Here is a 23,034-nt window from a genome sequence, read left to right on the forward strand (position 1 = left end):
AAAAGTCCCACTACTAGAGGTCTCTTCACAACACATCAGCCACTGCCAGGCCACACGTGCTGGCCTGTGAGATAACAAGCGATCCACGAATGCATTTTTTGCTCTGCTTCTGGTTTGCCCCAATAACTCCAATCCTATTTCAAGCTTGCAGGGTTAGCATAAGTCTTGTAGTGCTAGCACCATGCGTGGTGTAAATATGTGCGGTATGTATGTATAAGTATGTGTCTTTGTACACACTTTGCACGACATGGTCTTGAGTTGAAAAGCATTACATTCTAATCGTCAAAGGCTGGGTTAGGTAGCTGTGCAGGAAAGAGGAAACAGCAGTCCTGAGACTCTATCCTTAGAAAGGCCTGCTTGTGAGACAGGCCCGTAACAGGCTTCTGGAAATTTGGATGTGGGGTGGGTTCTCATGTAAGAGTGCTCACTGTGCGTAAACTGTTTGTACAAATAATGTGGCTTATGCAGAACACCTGCTTTTGTGTGAGGAGTCTGGAATTTTGTCTCATGCTAGGCGGAATGTGCTGATACAAGCAGCCCCCATTAAGTGTGCAACGGAGAGTCTAAGAAGCTTCCTCGGTACATGACACTTCACAGGTGTTGTCACAAGCTGGTCCTGGGAGAAGCAGCTCATCCGGTGGGACTCCAATGAAGAGGCTCAGAAGCTTACACCTTGTTTCTTGACTCCTGACTTCACGCTACATGCTTTTTGTCTTTGCTGACTTGACTTTCTATCTTGTCCCTGCGAAACATCTTAGCCACCAGTGAGAAGACTTTTCAAGTCCTGTGTCTTCCGGTCACATACTGTCCCTGGGAGCAGTGCTGGAGAACCTGATGCAAGGCCACCTCTATAAAGGCAAGAGCTTGTCGACTGTTCCTGTTAGACCATGACGGCATTCCCACCATTCAACCAGAGAAATCAGATTCAGTGGCAAGACCAAAAGGGTCAAAGTTAGTTATGAAGTTAATTACTTTGGAAATTTTAAAAACAGTTACTCTCTGGAAAATGTCAAATATTTACCTTGAGCAACCAGATCTCGTCTCAACAATGGATAAAGAACAGGTTCTACACCATCCATCTCTTGTATAATAAGGGTTTTCCCAAAACGTACCGCCAACTCAAGAGCTGTAATAAAGTTACTATCCTGAGAAAATAAAAAAGAATACACATTAATTCCTTTATTACCTTAATATCTACAAAGGTCCTTACAGATAATGAAGGAATCTATTAATAGGAATAATATGAATATTTTAAAATTTAATATGCATGTTAATAATTCAAATTACTCATGACTGCTTTTCTAGTTATAAGTACTTGCTGATGAATCATTTTAGTTGAATAAATTATCAAATAGATTTCATAAATAATTTAAATAGACATACAAAAAATAAAGATTTTTACAACAATAAAAAAGCTTTTTTCAATCCTTTACTATGATTTCAAATTTCTACTTGATGCAGAAACAAATTTTCAAATTCTTTATGTAAGTTACTCAAGTATTAATAAGAACTACTTTGGTTATGTTCAAAATCAAATGCTGAACGGAAGAAGAAAGACAAATGATGAATTCTAGCCTACTTTCCTTGGTGTGAAATGTGATAGGTCTAACCACTGTGGGGAAAAACCTCTGGACAAAATTCTGTAACCGGGCAAGAATTTTAAGACTTTCTAGGTAGCAAAAGGGTTTTAAACATCACTTCAAGCCTCCAACTATGGTTACAAAAATTAAATATTTGGAATAATAATTATTAAAATCTCCTCCCGTAAACCATAAATGGCATTAAAGTATTTTATTATCTAATTTATAGCTATTCTTAACACACAAATGAAGTAAATACCCCTATTTTATAAATGAAATACGTTTGAAAGAGGTAATTGTTCAAGCACCTGAAGAATATCTATGAAAATGAATACAAAATACACTAGGCCTTCCGCAAAGGAAAAAAAAAAAAACTGACCCCAAAGAATTTTCTCAGCAAGATAAATATGGCAGTGAGAGGTCACTACCCCAGAAGACGATGATTACATTTTGCAAACCAACATGTCTAATGTTGGGACACATGAGAGATGCTCGTTGGTGAGGTTGCAGGGACATGAAATGACCATATGCTGCAAGTCTGGGAGGCTGTCTCCAAGTGGAGTCGGGAACTCTTACTTCTCTAGGATCCTATACTTACATCTTTAATCATAATGTAGTATAAATGCTTATTTAATTGTCTCTCCAACCTACCGGACCGGCATCACCACTAGGACAGGAAGTGTGACTACTTTACTCACTAATGAATTCCCAGGGCTTAGATTAATGCCTAGCACACATGAGCAATCAAATAAATACTCTCATCCCTTTTGTAGTAAAGCTAAAAGTTACGCTTCCTTCCGCGGGTCCCATGCCAGGTAAGTCACAGGACCGAGTTTGTGCCCTCTGAATACAGACCCAGCATTGTGTCCACCCTACCATGCTAGTACCAGTTGGTATCTCAACTATAAGTCATACAAACCTGCTGGTTAATAACTTCCAAACGTGAGTCTTTCAAATGTGTCTTTAACCACTCTGTAGCTTGAGAAGAAGGGTCTATAAGGAATGGGCATACTTGACTCTAGTTCCAAAAAAGAAAAAAATTATAAGCTTCCATCAAATGGAAATAATTTCCTAAAAAAGATGAAATCAGGTACTGAGTGAGTTTTCTCTCAGGCTTTGGAGAACGTAAACACACAACCATAAGGAGGGAGTAAAGGTGCAGTTTTTAGCTGCACCCAGAGGCTACATCAATCCATTCCATAGCTATCAGAAATTCATACTAGAAAATTAAATTCAACCACAGTAAAGTGAGAATAGTCTCCTTCGCTACATGGTAACTCAGAGAACGTATATTAACACTACAGTGAGCAAGAGCTCCAGTCCCAATCTGACATCATTCACACCTGTCTTCTGGCTTTTAAAAGACACAGTCAAATTATTCCAAACTTTATATATTCTTTGGTTGAATAAGCCATAAAGACCTTAGAAGAGAAGTATGAACTCATCATAAAAGCATTGTTCAAATAATTATCAATGTAACTGTTTGTTTCAGACATTAATTCTTATAATGCAGTATATAGCTAATATTATAAAAGGAGCACCCTAGGGGCGCCTGGGTGGCTCAGATGGTTAAGCATCTGCCTTCGGCTCAGGTCATGATCCCAGGATCCTGGGATCAAGCCCTGCATCAGGCTCCATGCTCAGTGGGGAGTCTGCTTCTCCCTCTCCCTCTGCCCCTCCACCTTGCTCATGCTCTCTCTGTCTCTGTCTCTCTCTCTCAAATGAATAAATAAAAAAAAAAAAAATCTAAAAAAAGGAGCACACTAGAAAAGACATAGCTTGTAGATTAAGATCTAATGAACTAGGAACTAAATTCATTACAGGATACGCTGAAACAAATAGAGAGTTAGAAACCAGTGAAAATGCACTAAACACACAATGTCACTTAGCAGGTGAAAGGAAGCCAATTATAGAGATATCATTAACAAAAATATATGTAAATATATAAGTAAATATATTTGGTAAATTTGAAAGTCTAATATTACAAGAATTGTTACCCAGTAAATCAGAATTAGATAATAACTGGCCTAATTTTTCTTAAATGTTCACACTTATTAGAAAAAATGTGATGTGGTTGTGCAACAGGGATAAGAAAACACACAAAGTGCAGGTGACGTGAAGACTTAGCCCCAAGGAGTGTCTAATACGAGCACAGAGGCTATTTCAAGGACACACCAAGGAGGCAGATGGTGGGGGCCATCTGCCCTAGGGACAGAGAGCATTTTGTCAGCAACGTTGTTTAAAAGTACCCACAGCTGGTGGTAATAAAGAGTTGACTGACTGTAAACCAGCTTTATTATTGTTTTAAAATTCCCTCCAAACCACACACCCCCTTTTTGCTTGCACCTAGAACGGACCGTTCACGCCCACCATAGCTCCCACAGCAGCACACTGCAGTAGGATCCTCAGCCGGCATCTCTTTCCAGCTATTTTCACTTACCGCTCCATCATAAACAATAACAATAATAAAACATGCCTCTCCTACTAAATAAGGTGATAAGTAGCCTTGTACGTACTTCCTATGTACTACGCCTACGTTTGAGACCTAATTTTATGCTAGTATTCAGGAGCAAACATTTCACAAGACTACAAGATTTTGCCCAGCCACAAAAACAATTACCTTAAATTTTAAAAAAAGTTCTTACCCATGATTTCAAACCAATGATCTGATGCAGTTAAGAAAAAAAAAAAAAAGATAATATATTTCAGTAGGACCAAAAATATGCTTTAGAATTTCCAAGAGTACTGACAAGTTTGATTTCATGTTATTTATACTCCTCCATAGAGATTTAGACAAAATCTCTGAGGTATATTTTAAGTCTGTGATCCATGATTAAATGTAGTTAAATTCTACATGTAACAAATTATAATAGATCCAAAAATATTGAGCTTTCATTCATTCATGAGTTCTTTCACCTACCATACACTGAACAACTACTCAGTAAGACAATATGAGGGACACAGAAATTAATGACACATACGCTTACCCTCAACGGGTTCACACCCACGAACGAAGCAAAAACTGACAATCTACAAAGAGCACGCAAGAGTCTATGAGTGGAGCACAGGTGGAGTTAGGGGGAAGCCGCGAGAAAGCAGTTCAGGTCAAACTAAGTCAGGAAAGATAAATGGGACTTAGCCTGGAAAAGAAGTGGAAAAAGCACGTCAGGCAAAGACAAGAGCATGAAAGACAGAGGGATAAAAAGCCCAGCACGATCTGGAAAACTAGCGGAGCTCGGCAAACCTGAAGTGAAAAAGCACAGGCAAGAATGATGCAGAGGATACGGCAGGAGCAGTCAAGGTCCTTCAGCTCTTTTTAGGCCATGCTTAACAATGACACGCTTATACTTCAAGCAACGGAAAGTCCCTGGAATCTATCATCAACGGAGCATCCTGACCAGGTTACTATGAGCCCTCCTATGGCAGTGAAGGCAGTGATGTTGGGGGCAAGGGGCCGAAAGTGTGATACTGTATTCATCCGGTGCCTCACTGCGCAGCCGAGACGAGTCCACTCACAGTGGACGTGCTTGGAGCAGGATGAGCCCATGGCGCTCCTGAGACAGAGGTGTAACAAGATTTGTTGAGGAACCAGCTGCACGTGAATTAAGGAGACCCACGGTGACTTGCAAGTGTGCTGCTCACACTGCTAGGCCAGGACTGACGCCTCCACAGGCAGGGGTAAGAAAAAGCAAGTCACGGCGGGGGGGGGGGGGGGGGTGAGAAAAGATTCCCACCGTAGAAAGCCACCTTTGCCCTCCCTGCGCGCCCACCCCACGTGTCTCTGAAGGGACCATCAGTCACCTAGCACTGCCCAAACGGACGAGCACATGACCCAAGCTAACTAATCAGAATTCTTTGGGGAAAGGACACCAATACTGCTGGGGGAGAGGGGTGTGCAGACACAACTCTAGTCTTCGAGCATGAGCTCCGACAATAGTCAGCCTGGAGCCACCAATGGCCATCCGTAACACAGGGCGGACAGAACCTATCTGACAACGAATCTCTTAAGATGGGTTGAGAAAACAACATCCTGGTGACATCATTTGAATCCTAGAGCTGATCTCAATGCTTTCAACATCTTAATTATATTTAAAAGCACAAGTTCCTTTTTTTCTTCTTAAATGTACTATGCTTGGCCAGTAAAAAATCCTTGACTAAAAAAAAAAAAAATAACAATGATTAATTTAGAGACGGACACAAGTGACTTCACCCTTCTGTGCTGCAACGTCCTTATCTATAAAAAGGGTAACACACGGACTAGACAGGGCTGATCTGAAAATTCAGTGAGTTAAGTGTTTAAGTGCTTTACCTGTATTAATTCTTAAATAGTAACATGTGTACAACATAGTGTGACTACTTCAGTGTTACTATTATTTATTTGGGGTTTATTTGAAAAAAGAACTTTCCCTACGTGATTTACCTTTAAAATTTTGTGTTCTTTACATTAAGAGCCAATTAATTTGCATTTCCTCAACATACACTGAATGTCAGGAAGAAAAATAATCTCAGAAATTCTGTGTGGTTTAAAAAAAAATCTAATTTGACACTGAATTGTCTACAAACAATAAAAAACATTCAATACATGTCTTCACAAGAAAAAATTTGTGAAATTTAAACCAAGAAAAATTTATAATACTGTAAAATTTAAATTAATCACCTTTCCCATCTCCTTTTTGGATACTTTTCACTCACACCTTCCCCCTGGTTTCTAACAGCCTTATAGCTCTGCATTACCGCTGGGTCCCACCCGCAATATTAGAAAGATCACAGAAATTATCACCCAGGCCAGGACACCTTGGAGAGTAAAAGGAAAGCTAACAATAATCCCATCAGGACCACAGGTGTAAATCACAGGACAAGCAATCCAGGACACACGGTCCCCAATGGCCACCTTCTTCCCCACCCATAAGGACATAGGTCACAGGAACCTCTTACTGATGTACTTTAACTCCCGTTACAAGGTCATTGGTAGATTAGTTGACTATTTCCTCTTCCAGACAATACTGCACTTCAATAGTTTAACACAAATATGAGAAGTTCAAGCATCTTTTAAGACAAACAAAGGAATAATTATGGACACAAAGGTTTTACTTAGGACCACTAAAGGAGACAGCAACTACAGACCTTGAATGTGGGAAAGGCTCCAGGGAGAGAGAGAACCTCAGGAAAACTCTAGCGGGGTTAATGAGATGAGCTACATCTCTCAATCAAAATTACATTTTACTCATCATGCCTAGTCATTTTTTTCTCAGGGTAGACTTCCCAGAAACCCAATTTGTATCTATTTAGAAATCTAATTTCACACACATCACTTGAGAAGGTTTTTATAGACGTGGGCTATCCAGTCACAGCCTTACGTGCAAGAGCTTACTCTAAATCTAGAATACTTGACAACTGAGACAGAGGGTTAACTATATAGTGGCAAATTCATCCCAACAAAATAACTAATTACCCTAACAAATTTTTCCATATGTTTTTGTTTTGTCATATAAATGCATATAAATATCTACAATAAACATGGCAATATTAAATACAAAGTAAATCTAAGCTTATTATTAAAATTAATTTCAAAAACAATTTCATGAACTATATTCATCACGAAAGGTAATTCAGAACACAAAAGTAAACATTTTCAATTAGTATCATCAGGAAAAAAAATACTGTGATAAATATGTTTTTTCTAAAGGCTCACCCCCTGACTTCTTATGGAATAAAAAAAGAATGATACTTAAACTGTGTGTTTTTTAAATCTGCGAATGATTGTTTTCTTGGATTGCTAAAAAAGGAAGACGAGGTGAGAATGAAACTTTGGGGAAAGAATAACAAATAGGATAAAAAGCCATACTTTTTTATATAATGTAATGAACTTATTTACCTACACATTTAGAGTTCCAGATTTGTGATTCTACTTTAAAAAATGATGGAAAATGTTTTAAAAGAGAACAAGCCAAATCAAGTTTTTAAGCAGTCAAGGCTGCTTGATCTTTGGTCAGCAGCTCCTCGCTGGGGAGGCAGCAATGTAATGAGCCAAAGCATGTCAGCCGACTGGTAGGCCTAATCAAAGGAACCCATTTATCCAGGAATGCAGGGCCCACAATACAAATCTTGTCGTACTATGGCTCATGTTACCTAAAAAGGAGCATTCAACATTCATGCTTCTGTTGGAGCTGTGGAGTCACCGGAGGAGGAGACGGTGTGCGGGCAGAGAAAGGGGCTGCAGGGAGCAAAGAGGAAACTGGTGTACGGAGTGCGAGCCACTGAGGCAGAACCAACAGGAAAACCCTATCAGCACAAGGAAGAACCGCCTTCCCATTATCTGTTACATCCACAACGGTTCACCAAGCTAAAGGTAAAAATCATACTTCACTAGAAGAATTATCACGGTTTGTATACCTGAGTCGCAATTTGATTTTCATATTCATCACTGCTAACATGGCTGTAAGAGTTTCACATTTAAACAATGACTTTGGAGAAATATACATTATGGGAAAGAAAAATTTTCAAAAAAATGCATATCGTTATCCCTAACCTACAAACCAAAACTTATCTTCACTTTGTAGAACTTCGTTTTGTAAAAAAAAAAAATGGTAAAATCATATACTGTAGATGCAGTAACTATATAACCAGGTAAATCAGGTACCACTAAAATATCTCCATTACTATTAGGGAGTTCTATTTAGAATTTTTTGGTCATCAAAATAATGTCACTTTAGTTTATACTTTTATATTAAGGTAAAAAATAAATTATACTGAAAATTGTAGATTCACCAACTGAATCACAAATGGATTTTCGTTCCCAAAATATCTTCACTTTCATGTAATGAAAAGAGTAACTGTGAAAGCCTAAGAATTTGAAAAAGGTGCTTCCTGGGACAAGCTTCCACAAGAACACTTCCAATGAGAAATTAAAACTGATTAATTACCTGCAAGATAACGAGAGCGTTTTCTATGGAAAGGTCATCGGATGGTAGGCCTTCACTTTTCCAAATTAACTGCTCACTTTCAGTACAAAGAAATCTCCTTAGATCAAATTCTGAAAAGTTTAAGGTAATTAATATTTCACTACAGTGATTGTGCACTTGACAAAGGGAAGGGAACAAAACTATTTAAAATATACTCAAACAACAGTCCCATGACCATTCTTAATATTCAATCCGTTCTTCCCCCTTTAGCACGAGAAGGGGGAGAAAAGTTTAAAATAAAAAGTGCAAAGGAATGGAACTCAGTGAAATTATATTTCTTGTATATTTAATACATATTTCACAACTATAATAACTTGAGAAAACCACAAAATTCACAAGGAATTTTGGAGTTCTTACATCTTATTTTATGATATAAAATTACTGTAAAAATCAATGTATTAAAATATTTAACTGCGGGCGCCTGGGTGGCTCAGTTGGTTAAGCGACTGCCTTCGGCTCAGGTCATGATCCTGGAGTCCCTGGATCGAGTCCCGCATCGGGCTCCCTGCTCGGCAGGGAGTCTGCTTCGTCCTCTGACCCTATCCCCTCTCATGTGTTCTCTCTCTCTCAAATAAATAAAATCTTTAAATTTTTTTTTTTTTTAAGATTTTATTTACTTGCGAGAGAGAGAATGAGAGACAGAGAGCGTGAGAGGGAGGAGGGTCAGAGGGAGAAGCAGACTCCCTGCTGAGCAGCGAGCCCGATGTGGGACTCGATCCCGGGACTCCAGGATCATGACCTGAGCTGAAGGCAGTCGCTTAACCAACTGAGCCACCCAGGCGCCCTATAAATAAAATCTTTAAAAAAATAAATAAATAAAAGTTTCAAAACCAAAAAAAAAAAAAAAAAACCTTAAAAAAGAAAATATTTAACTGCATTCATCCATTATCAAAAACACTCCGTGGTCTCAGTTTCATAGAGTGATTTTAGGAATAGAAGAATCATTGCAACAAAACAATTCAGAGAACAATTACAGAATTGAGCAAATCTAAAGTAGATTTGGTTTCTTTTAGCTTACAGAAAATTTTTCTCATTTAGAAAAAGTAAAATGGCAAAAATTAAAAGATGCATTTTTAGGATATTGAAATTTCAAAATGTGAATGACTAAATACAAACTTTCAAGACAAGCTGATTTGGTCCATTCTTCCAAACAGGTTTTTCTCAGACCTTCAGGAGCAGCAGAAAGATATGTAATAAATGCAGCAGCTAGCTGAGCTCTCTTAGGAAGAGTAGCTAATTCCTCTGTTATCTCTGCAACCTGGACAAGAAGAGAGAAAGCAGGTGAGGGAGTAGGGTATAGATATGTTCTAAAATGTGAAAAACATGACAGCTTCATAAACTAGAGTTTTGACTGTAGAAAAAAAATCATGTATTGGTTTAAAGTAATAACCCCTGTCCTGAATACAATTGTGAAAATGTAAAAATATCAACAAGATCTCTCAGACCCTGCTGAAATTTTAAAAAATGTGTGCAATACCACTATTATTTGTAAAGATGAACATATTTTGTCATTGAAATTAAATGTATGAAATGTATGAATGTATAAAAATGTATGAAATACCACTATTATTTGTAAAGATGAACATATTTTGTCATTAAACATTCCTAATGAAGCAGAACTTTTATCCCAATTATAGTTAAATACTATCAATTAGCATCACTTTGTAAACTACTATTAAGTACAGAGAGTATGAGCAAAGGTACAAAACAAAATTGTAAGGAAGCATGGAGACTCATTAGTTAAAAGCATAGTGTGGCTGCAGAAAGAGCAGCAACACAGAAGTAGTGAAAAGAGAGAGGCAGAGACAATGCGCAGGAAACGCCGTGAATGGTTTTCCCTGCACACAAAGGAGCTTTTGTTGTAAGCTGCGGTGGTAATGAACCAAAGTGTTTAAACAAGACAGGGAGGGATGTAATGAGACTGGGTTTAGAAAGATTATTCAGCTGACAAATGAGGAATGGACCAATTTAAGGGTCAGATAGGATGGAAACAAGTTAGGAGAATCTAGGCAAAAAAAATAAAATAAAATAAAATAAAATAAAATAAAATAAAATAAAATAATTGGCATTAAAGACAGAAGACAAATATGAGGGCTATTTGCAAATGGATATGACAAGTAAATAAGGAAATCTGAATAGACAGGTTATTAGTAGTGAAATCCAATCAGCAATCAAAAAACTCCCAATAAACAAAAGTCGAGGACTGTATGGCTTCACAGGTAAATCCTACCAAAGAATATAAAGAAGAGTTATTACCTATTCTTCTCATATTACACTAAGTGAAATAAGTCAGTAACAGAAATACCGTATGATTTCACTTATCTGAAGCATCTAAAAAACAAAATGAATGAGTAAACAAACAAAAAGCAGAATCAGACCCATAAAAACCGAGAACAAACTCATGGTTTAGGGGATGGACAGAATGTGTGAAGGGGAGGAGACATAGGCTTCCAGTTGTGGAAGGAGTAAGTCACAGGAATAAAGGGCACCGCTCACTTTGGTGAGCACAGTGTAACATATAGACTATGTTGTACACCTGAAACTAATGTAAAATGGTGGGTCAACTGTACTCAAAAAAAAAAAAAATTTAGAAGAAAAAACAAACAAAAATACCTGCTCGTCTCAAAGTATTCCAAAAAAATAGAAGAGGAAGAAAAACATCTAAATTCATTCTATGAGGCCAGCACTACAGCACTACCCTGGCACCAAAACCAGACAAAAACACTACAAAAAAAAACTAAAGGCCAATATTTTTGATGAACAAAGATGTAAAAGTTCTCAACAAAATATTACCAAATCAAATTCGACAGTATATTAAAAAAAACCACCACAATCAAATGGCATTTACTCCAGGAATGCAAGAGTGCTTCAATATTTGAAAATCAAAGTACTACATCACATTAATAAGAAGGGTAAAAGCTCTATGATCATCTCAAGAGATATGGAAAAACCATTTGACAAAATACAACACCCATTCATAATAAAAACTCTCAACAAAGTGGGTTTAGAGAGAACATACCTCAACATAATTAAAGTCATATATGAACAGCACACAGCTAACCTCATACGCAATGTTGATATAAAAGCTTTTCATCCAGGATTAGGAATGCCCACTTTCACCACTTTTATTCAACATAGTATTAGAAGTCCTAGCCATAGCAATGAGACAAGAAAAAAATACAAAAGGCATCCAAGATGCTAAGAAGTAAAACTGTCACCATTTGCAGATAGCTTGATACTATACATAGAAAACCCTAAAGGCCCCACCAAAAAATTATTAGATCTGATAAATGAATTCAGTAATGTTGCAGGATACAAATTAATATACAGAAATCTGTTGCATTTCTATATATTAATAATGAAGTAGCAGAAAGAGAAATTAAGAAAACAATCCCATTTACAATTATACTAAAAAAAAAATATCTAGGAATAAATTTAACCTAGGAAGTGAAAGACCTGTACTCTGAAAACTGTAAGACACTGATGAAAGAAACTGAAAGCAATACAAACAAATGAAAAGATACACCATACTCATGAACTGGAAGAATTAGTATCATTAAAATGTCTATACCACCCAAAGCAATCTACAGATTCAGTGCAATCCATCAAAATACCAAGAGCATCTTTCACAGAACTAGAACAAATAATCCTAAAATTTCTAGGGACCCACAAAAGACCTTCAATAGCCAAAACAATCCTGCGGGGGTGGGGGGAGCTAGAGCTATCACAATCCCAGATTTTGTTGTACACCATTAAGTTATAGTAATAAAAACAGTATGGTAGTGGTACAATAATACATCAGTGGAATAGAAGACAGAGCCCGAAACCCACATCTGTATCATCAATTAATTTATGACAAAGGAGGCAAGAATATACAACTGGAAAAAGTCTCTTCAAGAAATGGTGTTGGCGAAGCTGGAGAGCTACACGCAAAAGAATGAAACTTGACCGCTTTCTGATACTATATACAAAAACAAACTCAAAGCGCATTTAAGATCTAAAAGCATAAAACTCCTAGAAGAAAATAGGCACTAATCACTCAGATGTCGCCCACAACAACATTTTTCTAGATATTTTTCCTCGGGTGAGGGAAACAAAAGCAAAAATAAACTAATGGGACTACATCAAACTAAACTGCTTTTACACAGCAAAGGAAACTATCAACAAAACAAAAAGGCAAACTACTGAATGGGAGAAGATATTTACAAATGATGTATCCAAGGGGCGCCTGGGTGGCTCAGTCGTTAAGCGTCTGCCTTCGGCTCAGGTCATGATCCCGGGGTCCTGGGATCGAGCCCTGCATCGGGCTCCCTGCTCGGCGGGAAGCCTGCTTCTCCCTCTCCCACTCCCCCTGCTTGTGTTCCCTCTCTTGCTGTGTCTCTCTCTCTCTGTCAAATAAATAAATAAAATCTTTAAAAAAAAAAAAAAAAAAAAAAAAGAAATAGGAGATCATCATCCTCACTTTAAAAAAAAAAAAACAAATGATGTATCCAATACGGGGTTAGTAAGCAAAATACCTAAAGAATTCATACAACTCAACACTAAAAACCCCCAATAATCCAATTTAAAAATGGGCAGAGGACCTGAACAGACATTTTTCCAAAGAAGACACGCAGATGGCCAACAAACACACAAAAAGATACTCAACATCACTCATCATCAGGGAAATACAAATCAAAAACACATGAGACCTAACCTCACATCACTTAGAATGACTAACATCAAAAAGACAAGAAATAACATGATGCTATAAAGAAAAGGGAACCCTCATGCACTGCTGGTAGGAACGTGAATTGGTGCAGACACTATGAACATTACAGAGGTTCTTCAAAAAATTAAAAAGAGAAATACCATACAATCTAGTAATCCCACTCCTGGTATTTACCCAAAGAAAATGAAAACACTAATTCAAAAGATAAATGCATCCCTATGCTCACTGCAGTATTTACAATAGCTAAGATATGTAAGCAACCCAAGTGTCCATCAATAAATGGATAAAGAAGATGAAAGGATAAAGAAGCAATCAAAGACGGCAATGGAGTACAAGGACCTCAGGCTCACCTCATCCCTCGAACTCAGCTGGATAACTATTAAAACACCCTAAATACCCCAGAAGTCACCCTGAAGACTGACAGAACACACTCCACAACTAAAGGGAGAGAAGAAGCCACATCGAAGAAGGTACGAAGTGTGGAGACGTGGTCTGGGGGAGAAAGGGATTGCAGGGGCTGCAGAGGGGAGGGAGCCCTGGTTGCAAAGAAGCGGGAGAGACAGGGGCACACTGGAGAACACACAAGGAGAACGCTTCCCCAAAGCCACTGTCTGGGAAAATGACAGGGGCTGAATTTCCTGAGTTCTTGCAACCAGCCAAGATTAAGGCCTGGAGTTTTCAAGGTCAGCGGGCTTGCCTGGGCTAGAGCCTGGAGGGCACTGCCCTACCGCTGGAGAGGAGGCAGGCAAACAACCCAGAGGTGGACAGCGTGGAAACAGTGATCTGGAAAACCTGAAAACGTCTGGGGCACGCGGGGGGAGATTATTTGCTCTTCTTGGAGAGGCAGCGTTCACAGAGCCGCCTCTCTGGGAACAAAGGAGCCCACTGGCCCCACTCCCCTCCCCACCCCTCAGCATAAACACGGAGCCACCTGCAGTAAACAGCACAGCGCCCACACTGGCCGCCTAACCTGCTTACACCAGGTCCCACACCCCTGCGCTCTGCCGGGAAGGCCCTCCTCTGGCAGGCTTGCTCAGTCCCAGAGCAGCAGGCCCCTCCCCAGAAGACAAATAGAAACCCCTGCCCACACCACGTCTCCCAACCAGGGAGTTCTGCAAGGCCTCAGTTCTGGTGGAGTTGGTGTCAGGTCTCATTTCACAAGCAGACCAGCACACACCTCATTAAAACTCGCCACATTCAGGCCAGGGACCAAACACTGTCCACAGAGGGCAAGGAGAGCCCCTGCAGACCACTGGCCCGAAGGACAGAGCGGCCAAACCACAGCAGCAGAGTGCATGCAGCACACATCTGAGACACTCCCTGAAGCACCAGGCCCTGGGCAGTGCAGACCTCTTCTTCATACTCTCAGGACGGGTCATATAACAGGCTTTTCTAACACAGAGAAAAGGAAGAGACACAGGCAAGATGCCAAGACAGAGGAATTTCTCCCAAAGGAAAGAAAAGGACAAAGCCACAGGCAAAGATCTAAGCCAAACTGATATAAGTAACATGCCTGATGGAGAATTTAAAGCAACGATTGTGAGGATACTCGCTGGGCTTGAGAAATGAATGGAAGACTTCAGGGAGGCCCTTACCGCAGAGATAAGAGAATAAAACAGAATCAGTCAGAGATGAAGAATGCACTAACTGATCATGGAAACAGGATTGATGCAAAGAACGGCAGGCTAGAAGAAGCAGAGGAACGAATTAGTGATCCAGAAGACAAAGTAATGGAACATAATGACAATGAACAAAAGAGAAAGAGGAATTATGGAACGTGAGAACACTTGGACAACTCAGCGACTCCATCAAACATCATAACGTTGGTATGACAGGAGTCCCAGGAGAAGAAGAGGAAAGGGGGCAGAAGGTTTATGTAAGGAAATAATAGCAGAAAACTTCCCTAATCTGGGGAAGGAAATGGACATCCAGATCCAGAAGGCACAGAGAATTCCCATCAAAATCAACAAAAGCAGGCCAACACCAAGACATACTGTAGGAAAATTTGCAAACCACAGTAACAAAGAGTCTTAAAAGCAACAAGACAAAAGCAGTCCTTAACTTACAAGGGAAGACCCATAAGACTAGCTGCAGATCTCCCCACAGACACTTGGCAGGCCAGAAGGGAGTGGCATGATGTATTACTGAACGTGCTGAATGGGAAAAATCTGCAGCCAAGAATACTCTACCCAGTAAGGCTGTCATTCAGAATAGGAGACATGAAGTTTCCCAAACAAATAAAACTAAAGGAGTTCATGACCACTAAATCAGCCCTACAAGAAATATTAAAAGGGACTCTGTGAGTGGAAAGGAGAGACCAAAAGTAACAAAGACAAAGGATCAGATAAAATCTCCAGAAACAAGGACAAAACAAGTAATAAAACTGCAGTAAATACATATCTGTAAATAATTATTTTGAATGTAAATGGACTAAACACTCTAATCAAAAGACACAGGGTATCAGAATGGATAAAAAAGTAAGACCCATCTATGTGCTGCCTATAAGGGACTCACTTTAGAACTACAGACACCAGCAGATTGAAAGTGAGGGGATGGAGAACCACCTCTCATGCTAATGGACATCAAAACAAAGTCAGACTGGCAATACTTACATCAGACAAACCAGACTTCTTTGTTCTTGTATTGTTTTTGTCCTGCTTTGGTATCGGGGTAATACTGGCCTCATGGAATGATTCTGAATGTGTTCCCTCTATTCCATTATTTGTAAGATTTTGATAGAGATTGACATTATTTCTTTTATATGTTTGGTAGAATTCACCAATGTAACCATGTGGTCTTGGGATTTTCTGTGCTAGGAGATTTCCAATTCCTAATTCACCTTTCATTCTTCTTATTGGTCTAAGAAAATTTCCTATTTCTTGGATTCACAATTCATGATTCAATCATGGTAATTTGTGCATTTCCTAAGTTATCAGATTTGTTGGTATATAATTGTTTATAGTAATCTGTTATCACACTACGTATTTCTGTGGTTATCTGTTGTACTGTTTTCTCTCGCATTTCTCATTTTGACTTTCAGTCTTCTTTTTCTTAATGTAGTTAAAGCACTGCCAATTTTGTTTATTTTTTTGGAAAAACTGGTCATTACTTCCAACGTTATATTATTGTTTAATTTGGTCACTATTTCATTATTTCTGATTTTTCTTTGTTATTTCTTTCCTGTACTAATTTCAGCTAAGTTTCTTCTTTTTCTAGTTCCTTGTGGTATAATGTTAAGTTTTTTATTTGGAATTTTTTTCTTCATACAAGCATTTATAGCATAAATTTCACTCTAACATATGCTTTTGCTGTATCCCACAGGTTTTGGAATATTGTTTTCTTTCTCTTTTGCTTTGAGATATATTTTGATTTGCTGTTTGATTTCTTATTTGGCCTACTGCTTGTGCAGTAGTATGCTGTTTAATATTTATATATTAAATATTTAATATTTACATTGTAGATTTTCCAGCTCTTTTTTTATTGTTGATCTTTAGTTTCATACCATTGTGGATGGAAGATATACTTGGTATAATTTCAGTCTTCTTAAATTTGTAATATTTGTTATGTCTCTTTTTATGTGATTTAACCAGGGGATTCTTCTGTGTGTACTTAAAAAACTGTGTATTCTATTTTTCTTGGATGGAATGTTTTTTATAGATCTTTTAGAACAATGTATTCTGAAGGATGCTTTAAGTAAAAAATGTTCTTTGTGAAAGCATATCAGAGGAGATGGGCGCCTGGGTGGCTCAGTTGGTGAAGCGCCTGCCTTCAGCTCAGGTCATGATCCCAGGGTCCTGGGATCGAGTCCTGCATCGGGCTCCCTGCTCCACAGGGAGCCTGCCTCTCTCTCTGGTGGGGGGGTGGAGGGGGGAATCGAACTAGTTCAAGAAAAACCCACCAACCAACCAAAAAAAACAAAACAGAACAAAACAAGAGACAGCACTTTAACAAAGTCAACATAACCGAGTATTTCTAGAAGGAGTAAGCGGCCAACGTGTCAAATCCTAAGCTGGTGGTCCCAGAAGGCCTAGTCCAACGGGGTTTCTAGAGAGTGCCACACTCTCCCTCGAGTCATTTCCGTTCCTGCTGTCCCCCTGGGAACCGACACAACTACGGCAGGAACAGGCTGCACTCAAATGCACACATACAGAAACCTCTGCGTGAAGATGAACTCACATCACGGCCCTGTGCGTCTACATCACCGACCCTCAGCCAGCTCAAAGTGCACGGCTACTGCCCTCCTGTTTTCTTTTTCTAACACGTACAGTACACTGCGGATTTTCTGTGTTTTAAAGGAAGCCTCTCTCTGACGGCCGTGCCCCCGGTGCCCCCAGCCAACCTGCGCGTTCCAGCGCCTGTGCTCTCTATTGAGCTGACTGATCAGGACCTCCGCGGCTTGGATTGTCTCCTGCGCTCTGCTCACTTCAGCTTCCAGTTTGGCGGCTTCTGACGTCCTGCTCTGGAATCTGTGAAAACGTTAACATCAATGAAAGGCAAAGGGATTTAAGAGAGATTTGACTAAAGGAGCCTTAGTAAGTGAGCTTTTCTCTACGTTAATGGTAATACTGATAATATTTGCGTTCAGGATAGCACGAACGCAGCAGACACAGCAGGGTGCAGATGTGAAAGGCAGGGCGGCTGGAGCATAAACTCCTCCCTGTGATGTTCAGGGCCCTGTGGGAGGGTCGACCCCCCCCCCGCCCCGCCTCCTCAGTTTTCCCTGATTCGAGCCTCCCATGTCAACCTCTGAAGGATAAACACGCTGTCCTCTTCTGGATATCCTGCTTCTTCAGGACGTCCCACGTGCCTGGAATACCTTCCAGCCCCTTTCTTACCCACCCCCCAGCACTCTAACTCCTTCAAATACCTACCTATCAAAAATATAAAGAAAATTTTAAAACTCACTTCAAATATCCATTACATATATTCTTTCCCTATGTGCCCACTTGCCCAAGTTTATAACCATCCTTTTAAATTATTTTCCTTAAAAAATACTTGTACAAATTATTTTATTAAATAAAACAGTAATATTCCAGCTGATTACCTAGTCCTTCAATAAATACATAAGTACTTATAAAATGCCCAGGATTGTGCTAAGCATCGAAAACAAAACAATAAACAACAACAAAAAATCATGTCATGTAATCCTCAGAACAATAGCTCAAAATAAGTGTTATGATTCTCACGTTCCAAACGGATTTTCTTACAGGTTTCACCAGTAATCAGTAGAGGATCTAAAATCCACCCACGTATGGGTGCATCTGACACTATGTTCCATGCAATTTACAGTGCATCTTATTGCCTCTCTAAGCGCTCAATTCCTTCTCCTACACATGGGAGTAAAACTCAGTTTTCCAGTATGGAAGCCACCAGCCACAAGTGGCGATTTAAATTTAAATTAACTAAAAGTAAACAAAATCTGAAATTCAATTCCTCAGTCACATTACCCACATTTCAAGGGCTGGTGGCCACCACGCTGGATGGTGCAGACTACAGAACTCCCATCGTGTCATCAGCTCCGCTCAAGACCTGGAAGTAGAGACCACACCTACTCACCTCAGCAGCTCATACTACGTACATGGTTCTGCCGTAAGTATTTGCTGAATCAAGCTAACTTGAATGTTTCTGTATAAATTATACTAAAATGGCAAATGTCTCAATTCTGTCAAGTTAGAATTTAAATATTGATAGATCATATTTATTTTTCAACTACATTTTTCTTTGTACATATACAAGAAAATAAGATTGTCACTCACAATCTAGGGTCAATTAAACCTTAATTAAGAATCAAGTAAATGGCTATTAACCAGCATTGATTCATTCTTGATAATCACTCTAAACTGGAAAATGCCATTCTGTTTTACTTAAAATTCAAAGTTAATTCTGAAGGTTTTTTTAAATAATCCTTCCACAATATTGACAGTATGGCGTAGTGATTAAGAACAGGAACTTTATGGAGTGAGACAAATCTACGATCTAGTGCTAGCTTTGTCAGTTACTAACTGTTCAACGTAGGAAAATAAACCTTCTTAATGTGCAGGATGAAAATACCCACCTCTGGGTTTATGTGAAGTACTAAAAATGACACGTATGTGAAGTGCCCAGCACAACAGATCACACGTGTACTACCAGATGTGAACCACCCAATAAATACCGAACACTTGGCTGAACAGTAAGCACCAATTCTCAGCACAGGACACTGAAAGGAATGAATACTTTCCTCACGCTTCTCTAATTATATCTAGAAGAAAATGATGAAGTTTCTTTCCTGTATCTATAACATACAAAAAAATTGAGAAATATTGAAATGACTGGATTTACGGGTTTGAGGCATTTTTTTTTCTCTATAAGTAAATATATGTAAATATAAACAAGATCATTATTTCCTGTATGGAGAAAAAAATAATAGTTTTCAGTCTGATGAATTTATTTCTTGGTACAGTAATTTATATTTCTTCCATAAAAAAAAGATGGAAAATGGAACACACCACTTGAAAAAAAGTATGTATTTAGAAAAGTTGGGAGTCTTACAAAACTAGAAGCAAATGATAACATAGCACAGTGTTTAATCACGTATGCTCTAGCTTCCCAATTTTCACGATTTTTAAAGGGACACAGTCCCACATTTGCTATGATTCCCACACCAGTATTTTCCACCCTATACTCTACAGCAATCACATGAAGCCAGAGGTTAAGGAAAGGTTTTATGATTAATAATATTCATAAATGGTCCTGAAATTTAAGTACGATATTGCGTAAAGGAGTATGTTTTTAAACATTCAAAGTACAAAACTAAAAGGACACAATAGTCTTAATGTGATCCTGCGCCTCAGGCAGATTACAGAACAGGTCACGTGAAGCAAGTCTGGATAACACGGAAATGCAGACGCCAAATGTAAGGACTCTGGGCATGAACCTACTACATTCTCTCCCTCTTGCACGAGTCCCCCGTGGCTCAGGAGTAGACACAGGGACAGCTCCACAAGGGAGACTTCAACTGTGTTTGTTCCTACCAAAATCACTGTTTAAAAAAGGACTACCTTCTATATTATTTCACATGCTTCCCTATTTTAGAGTGATAAATCACTAAAGGAAGTGAAAATAATGATTATATGATTTTCAAAACTGAAACCTTAGTTTTCAAATATCCAAAATACATTTTTTTTTTTCAAAATACATTTTAAACTTAACTTACTTCTCTTTGAGTTCTGATACTTTCTGGCCAACAGAATTTAGAAGCTCCTCTAGTTTCCTTTTTCTGTCTTCAGTTTTCTTCAAATTTCTAAAATATAATTCCATTTTATAAAAGTTATTCTATTTTATATATCAACAACAGCAGAAACAACCCCTTCTATCCCTTCTAAAGCCCTACCAAATGAAACCAAGGGAATTAAAAAAAAAAAAAAAAAAAAGATATTCATGCACAAAGATAAAGAGAATGAAAGAGAAAAGAACTGCACTGGAGTGACTTTAATAAAATTTTGAAAGGTGGTAAGTGACATAATGGAATGCAAAATGCCAAAAGTTGAGAGGCTGCAGGAAGAAAAGTCAAAGAATTCCAAATGCTCAGGAACTGAGGACAACAGGTCCTCTGAAGATAACAGAGCTGAATACAGAAAGTTTTCCAATAGTTGATATAATCAATCCATCAACCTCAGATTCCCTCCCACACTGAGAATGGACTATCCTCTTAACACATCCCTGAAGGTCAAGCTTAGAACCCTCACCCACCCCCACCCATACCCTAGGCAGAAAGTAGGAAGATTCTTCTAGAGAAGACTAGACTTACCTCCTCCCCGCAAAATTACCCACAACATCTGAGAGACTGCCGTCAAATGACCAGCTCCCACTGCTGCAAATCTGTGCTTTGCACAAACTGACTAAAGGATTTGTCAAAACACAGACTCCAAGGCCTCGCACCCCTGCACTCCCAGCATCTCTGACTCAGTAAGTGTGGACAGAGCTCAAAAATGGGGGCTCTTCCCAAGTTCCCAGGGGACGCTGATGCTGCTAGCTTGGGGATCCCACTTCGAGAACTACTGCAATAGATAAGGCCTTCAAAATTGTGAGATTAAACTACTTCTCACCTAGTATTGTAAACCCAGGTAATTTTAGACGGGCAAGATGTCAAAACATTTTTCATCCTATATACCCTTTCTAATGTGGAGGATGTGTTCTAGAAAAATGAAGGACTAAACTAAGAAAGAGAAGGACCCGAAACAAAAGAATACAATCAGAAAAGAGAAAGAGATGAAGATAGTCGCCGGAACCGTGGTGAAGAGAAGCCTGAAGAGAACAGCTGTTAGCAGGGAGGCCTGGGGAAGACGGACCCACATTAGAACAGGAGGACAAAAGGCTCTAGGAGGGATAATAGTAAGAAAGAACACATAAAACACAGAGATTCTGAATATGGTTTAGGGTCTGTTTTAAGGCTGTGGATAAATATGTGATATGTCAACAGAAAAAAAATAATCCATTTTAAAAATGAGGAAATTATTGATATTAAGAAAAAACAAAAAGATGTACAAGAAAGGAAATATACCCATAAGATACGGTACGTCTCAACTGTGGAAAATACTTATATAGTCAAAATAATATAAACATTTAATATTATTCATTACACAAAAATATGTGACAAATTAACACAAAAATTTCACATAAGTATATTGAGAAAAAGAAGTTTAGGCAGCTAACAATCTCCTTGTCCAGGGTAAGAAGAGATGAGGTCACACACAGATCAATCGAGAACATGACATGCCTCTCCTGCGCATAGAACCAGTGCTGACTTAGGAACAACCCCCAATTAAAAGTAAATGTTAAACTGTCCCCCTACCTGCCCAGACCATGTGTTATAAAATATATACAACACATTTCCTAGAACTTAGAAGGAGAAAGCAAATTTAAAAGCCCTAACTTTCCAAAACCTACTTTTTTGTACCTTAATATTACTCATTCACAAAATTTAACTCTTTGTAAAAGAACTTCTACCAATTTATCCTTCCAACAACATAATAATGGTAGGGGGGAAAAATGAGTTGGTTCTGCTCTCCAACTTCTTTTAACTGCATTTTCTTTTGATCTGTTTAATTTTATTTAACTGACTCATGTTATATGTTTTAATGCTGTCAGCTGCCTTTTTAGGTATAAACAAGAAATATAACCTAAATAAACCCCAATAACTAAGTCATTAAATTGGTGCAAATAAACAAAGGTTAGACTTCTTTATATTCGGTATCTCACTCACGATTCTAATCCCGCTTGCTCAGCTTCCAGAGGCTGAATGCGCTCCAGGACGTGGGAGTACTGGACGTTTGCTCTGACCCACGCAGCCAGAGGGGCAGCCGCCGTGCTGGCCCGCTTCGCATTCTGGAACATCCACCTCAAGTTAGCCAACACCCTAACTTCATTTCAAACAAAAGCAAAAGTAATCCTGGTCTATTTTGCTTAAGCATTTAATAATTCATCCCCCCAAATGAAGTTTTTGGTTGATAGTTAAATAACAATAATGTGAATTGTTATTTTCACTAAGATAACCTTGAACTTTTGCTTCCAAATAAATATTTTTGAGCCACATAAATATTTAATAAAATGATATTTTATTGACATAAGCACTCCATCAGCTACGTTTATAATGAATATATGTCTGTCCACAACGATGTTCAGGCACCAGTTCTTCTCTTCTGTCCACGGGACACATCCTTATTGGATAAAAGCAACCCTGAAACCATGTTACCAACATCAGAGATGATGCACAAAACATTTTGTATAAGAGATCTAAAAA

General features: G+C 38.7%; 1 protein-coding gene across 6 annotated transcripts in view; it reads right to left on the bottom strand.

Annotated features, from left to right (window-relative positions):
• Positions 1–23,034, bottom strand: part of DYNC2H1 (dynein cytoplasmic 2 heavy chain 1) — a 310,954-nt gene that overhangs the window by 188,852 nt on the left and 99,068 nt on the right. For 5 of the 6 annotated variants that reach the window (XM_078059076.1, XM_078059074.1, XM_078059072.1 and 2 more), the window contains exons 59-66: positions 22,498–22,619; positions 20,449–20,535; positions 17,593–17,719; positions 9,659–9,800; positions 8,504–8,613; positions 4,226–4,246; positions 2,500–2,598; positions 1,022–1,145 (exon numbers count right to left, since the gene is read on the bottom strand). In XM_078059076.1, the coding sequence (XP_077915202.1) occupies positions 1,022–1,145; positions 2,500–2,598; positions 4,226–4,246; positions 8,504–8,613; positions 9,659–9,800; positions 17,593–17,719; positions 20,449–20,535; positions 22,498–22,619 (832 nt within the window). The remainder of the gene's footprint in view (positions 1–1,021; positions 1,146–2,499; positions 2,599–4,225; positions 4,247–8,503; positions 8,614–9,658; positions 9,801–17,592; positions 17,720–20,448; positions 20,536–22,497; positions 22,620–23,034) is intronic. The other variant, XM_078059073.1, reaches the window with a different exon arrangement.

This window comes from Halichoerus grypus, chromosome 11, assembly GCF_964656455.1.
Source record: "Halichoerus grypus chromosome 11, mHalGry1.hap1.1, whole genome shotgun sequence".
NCBI lineage: Eukaryota > Metazoa > Chordata > Mammalia > Carnivora > Phocidae > Halichoerus > Halichoerus grypus.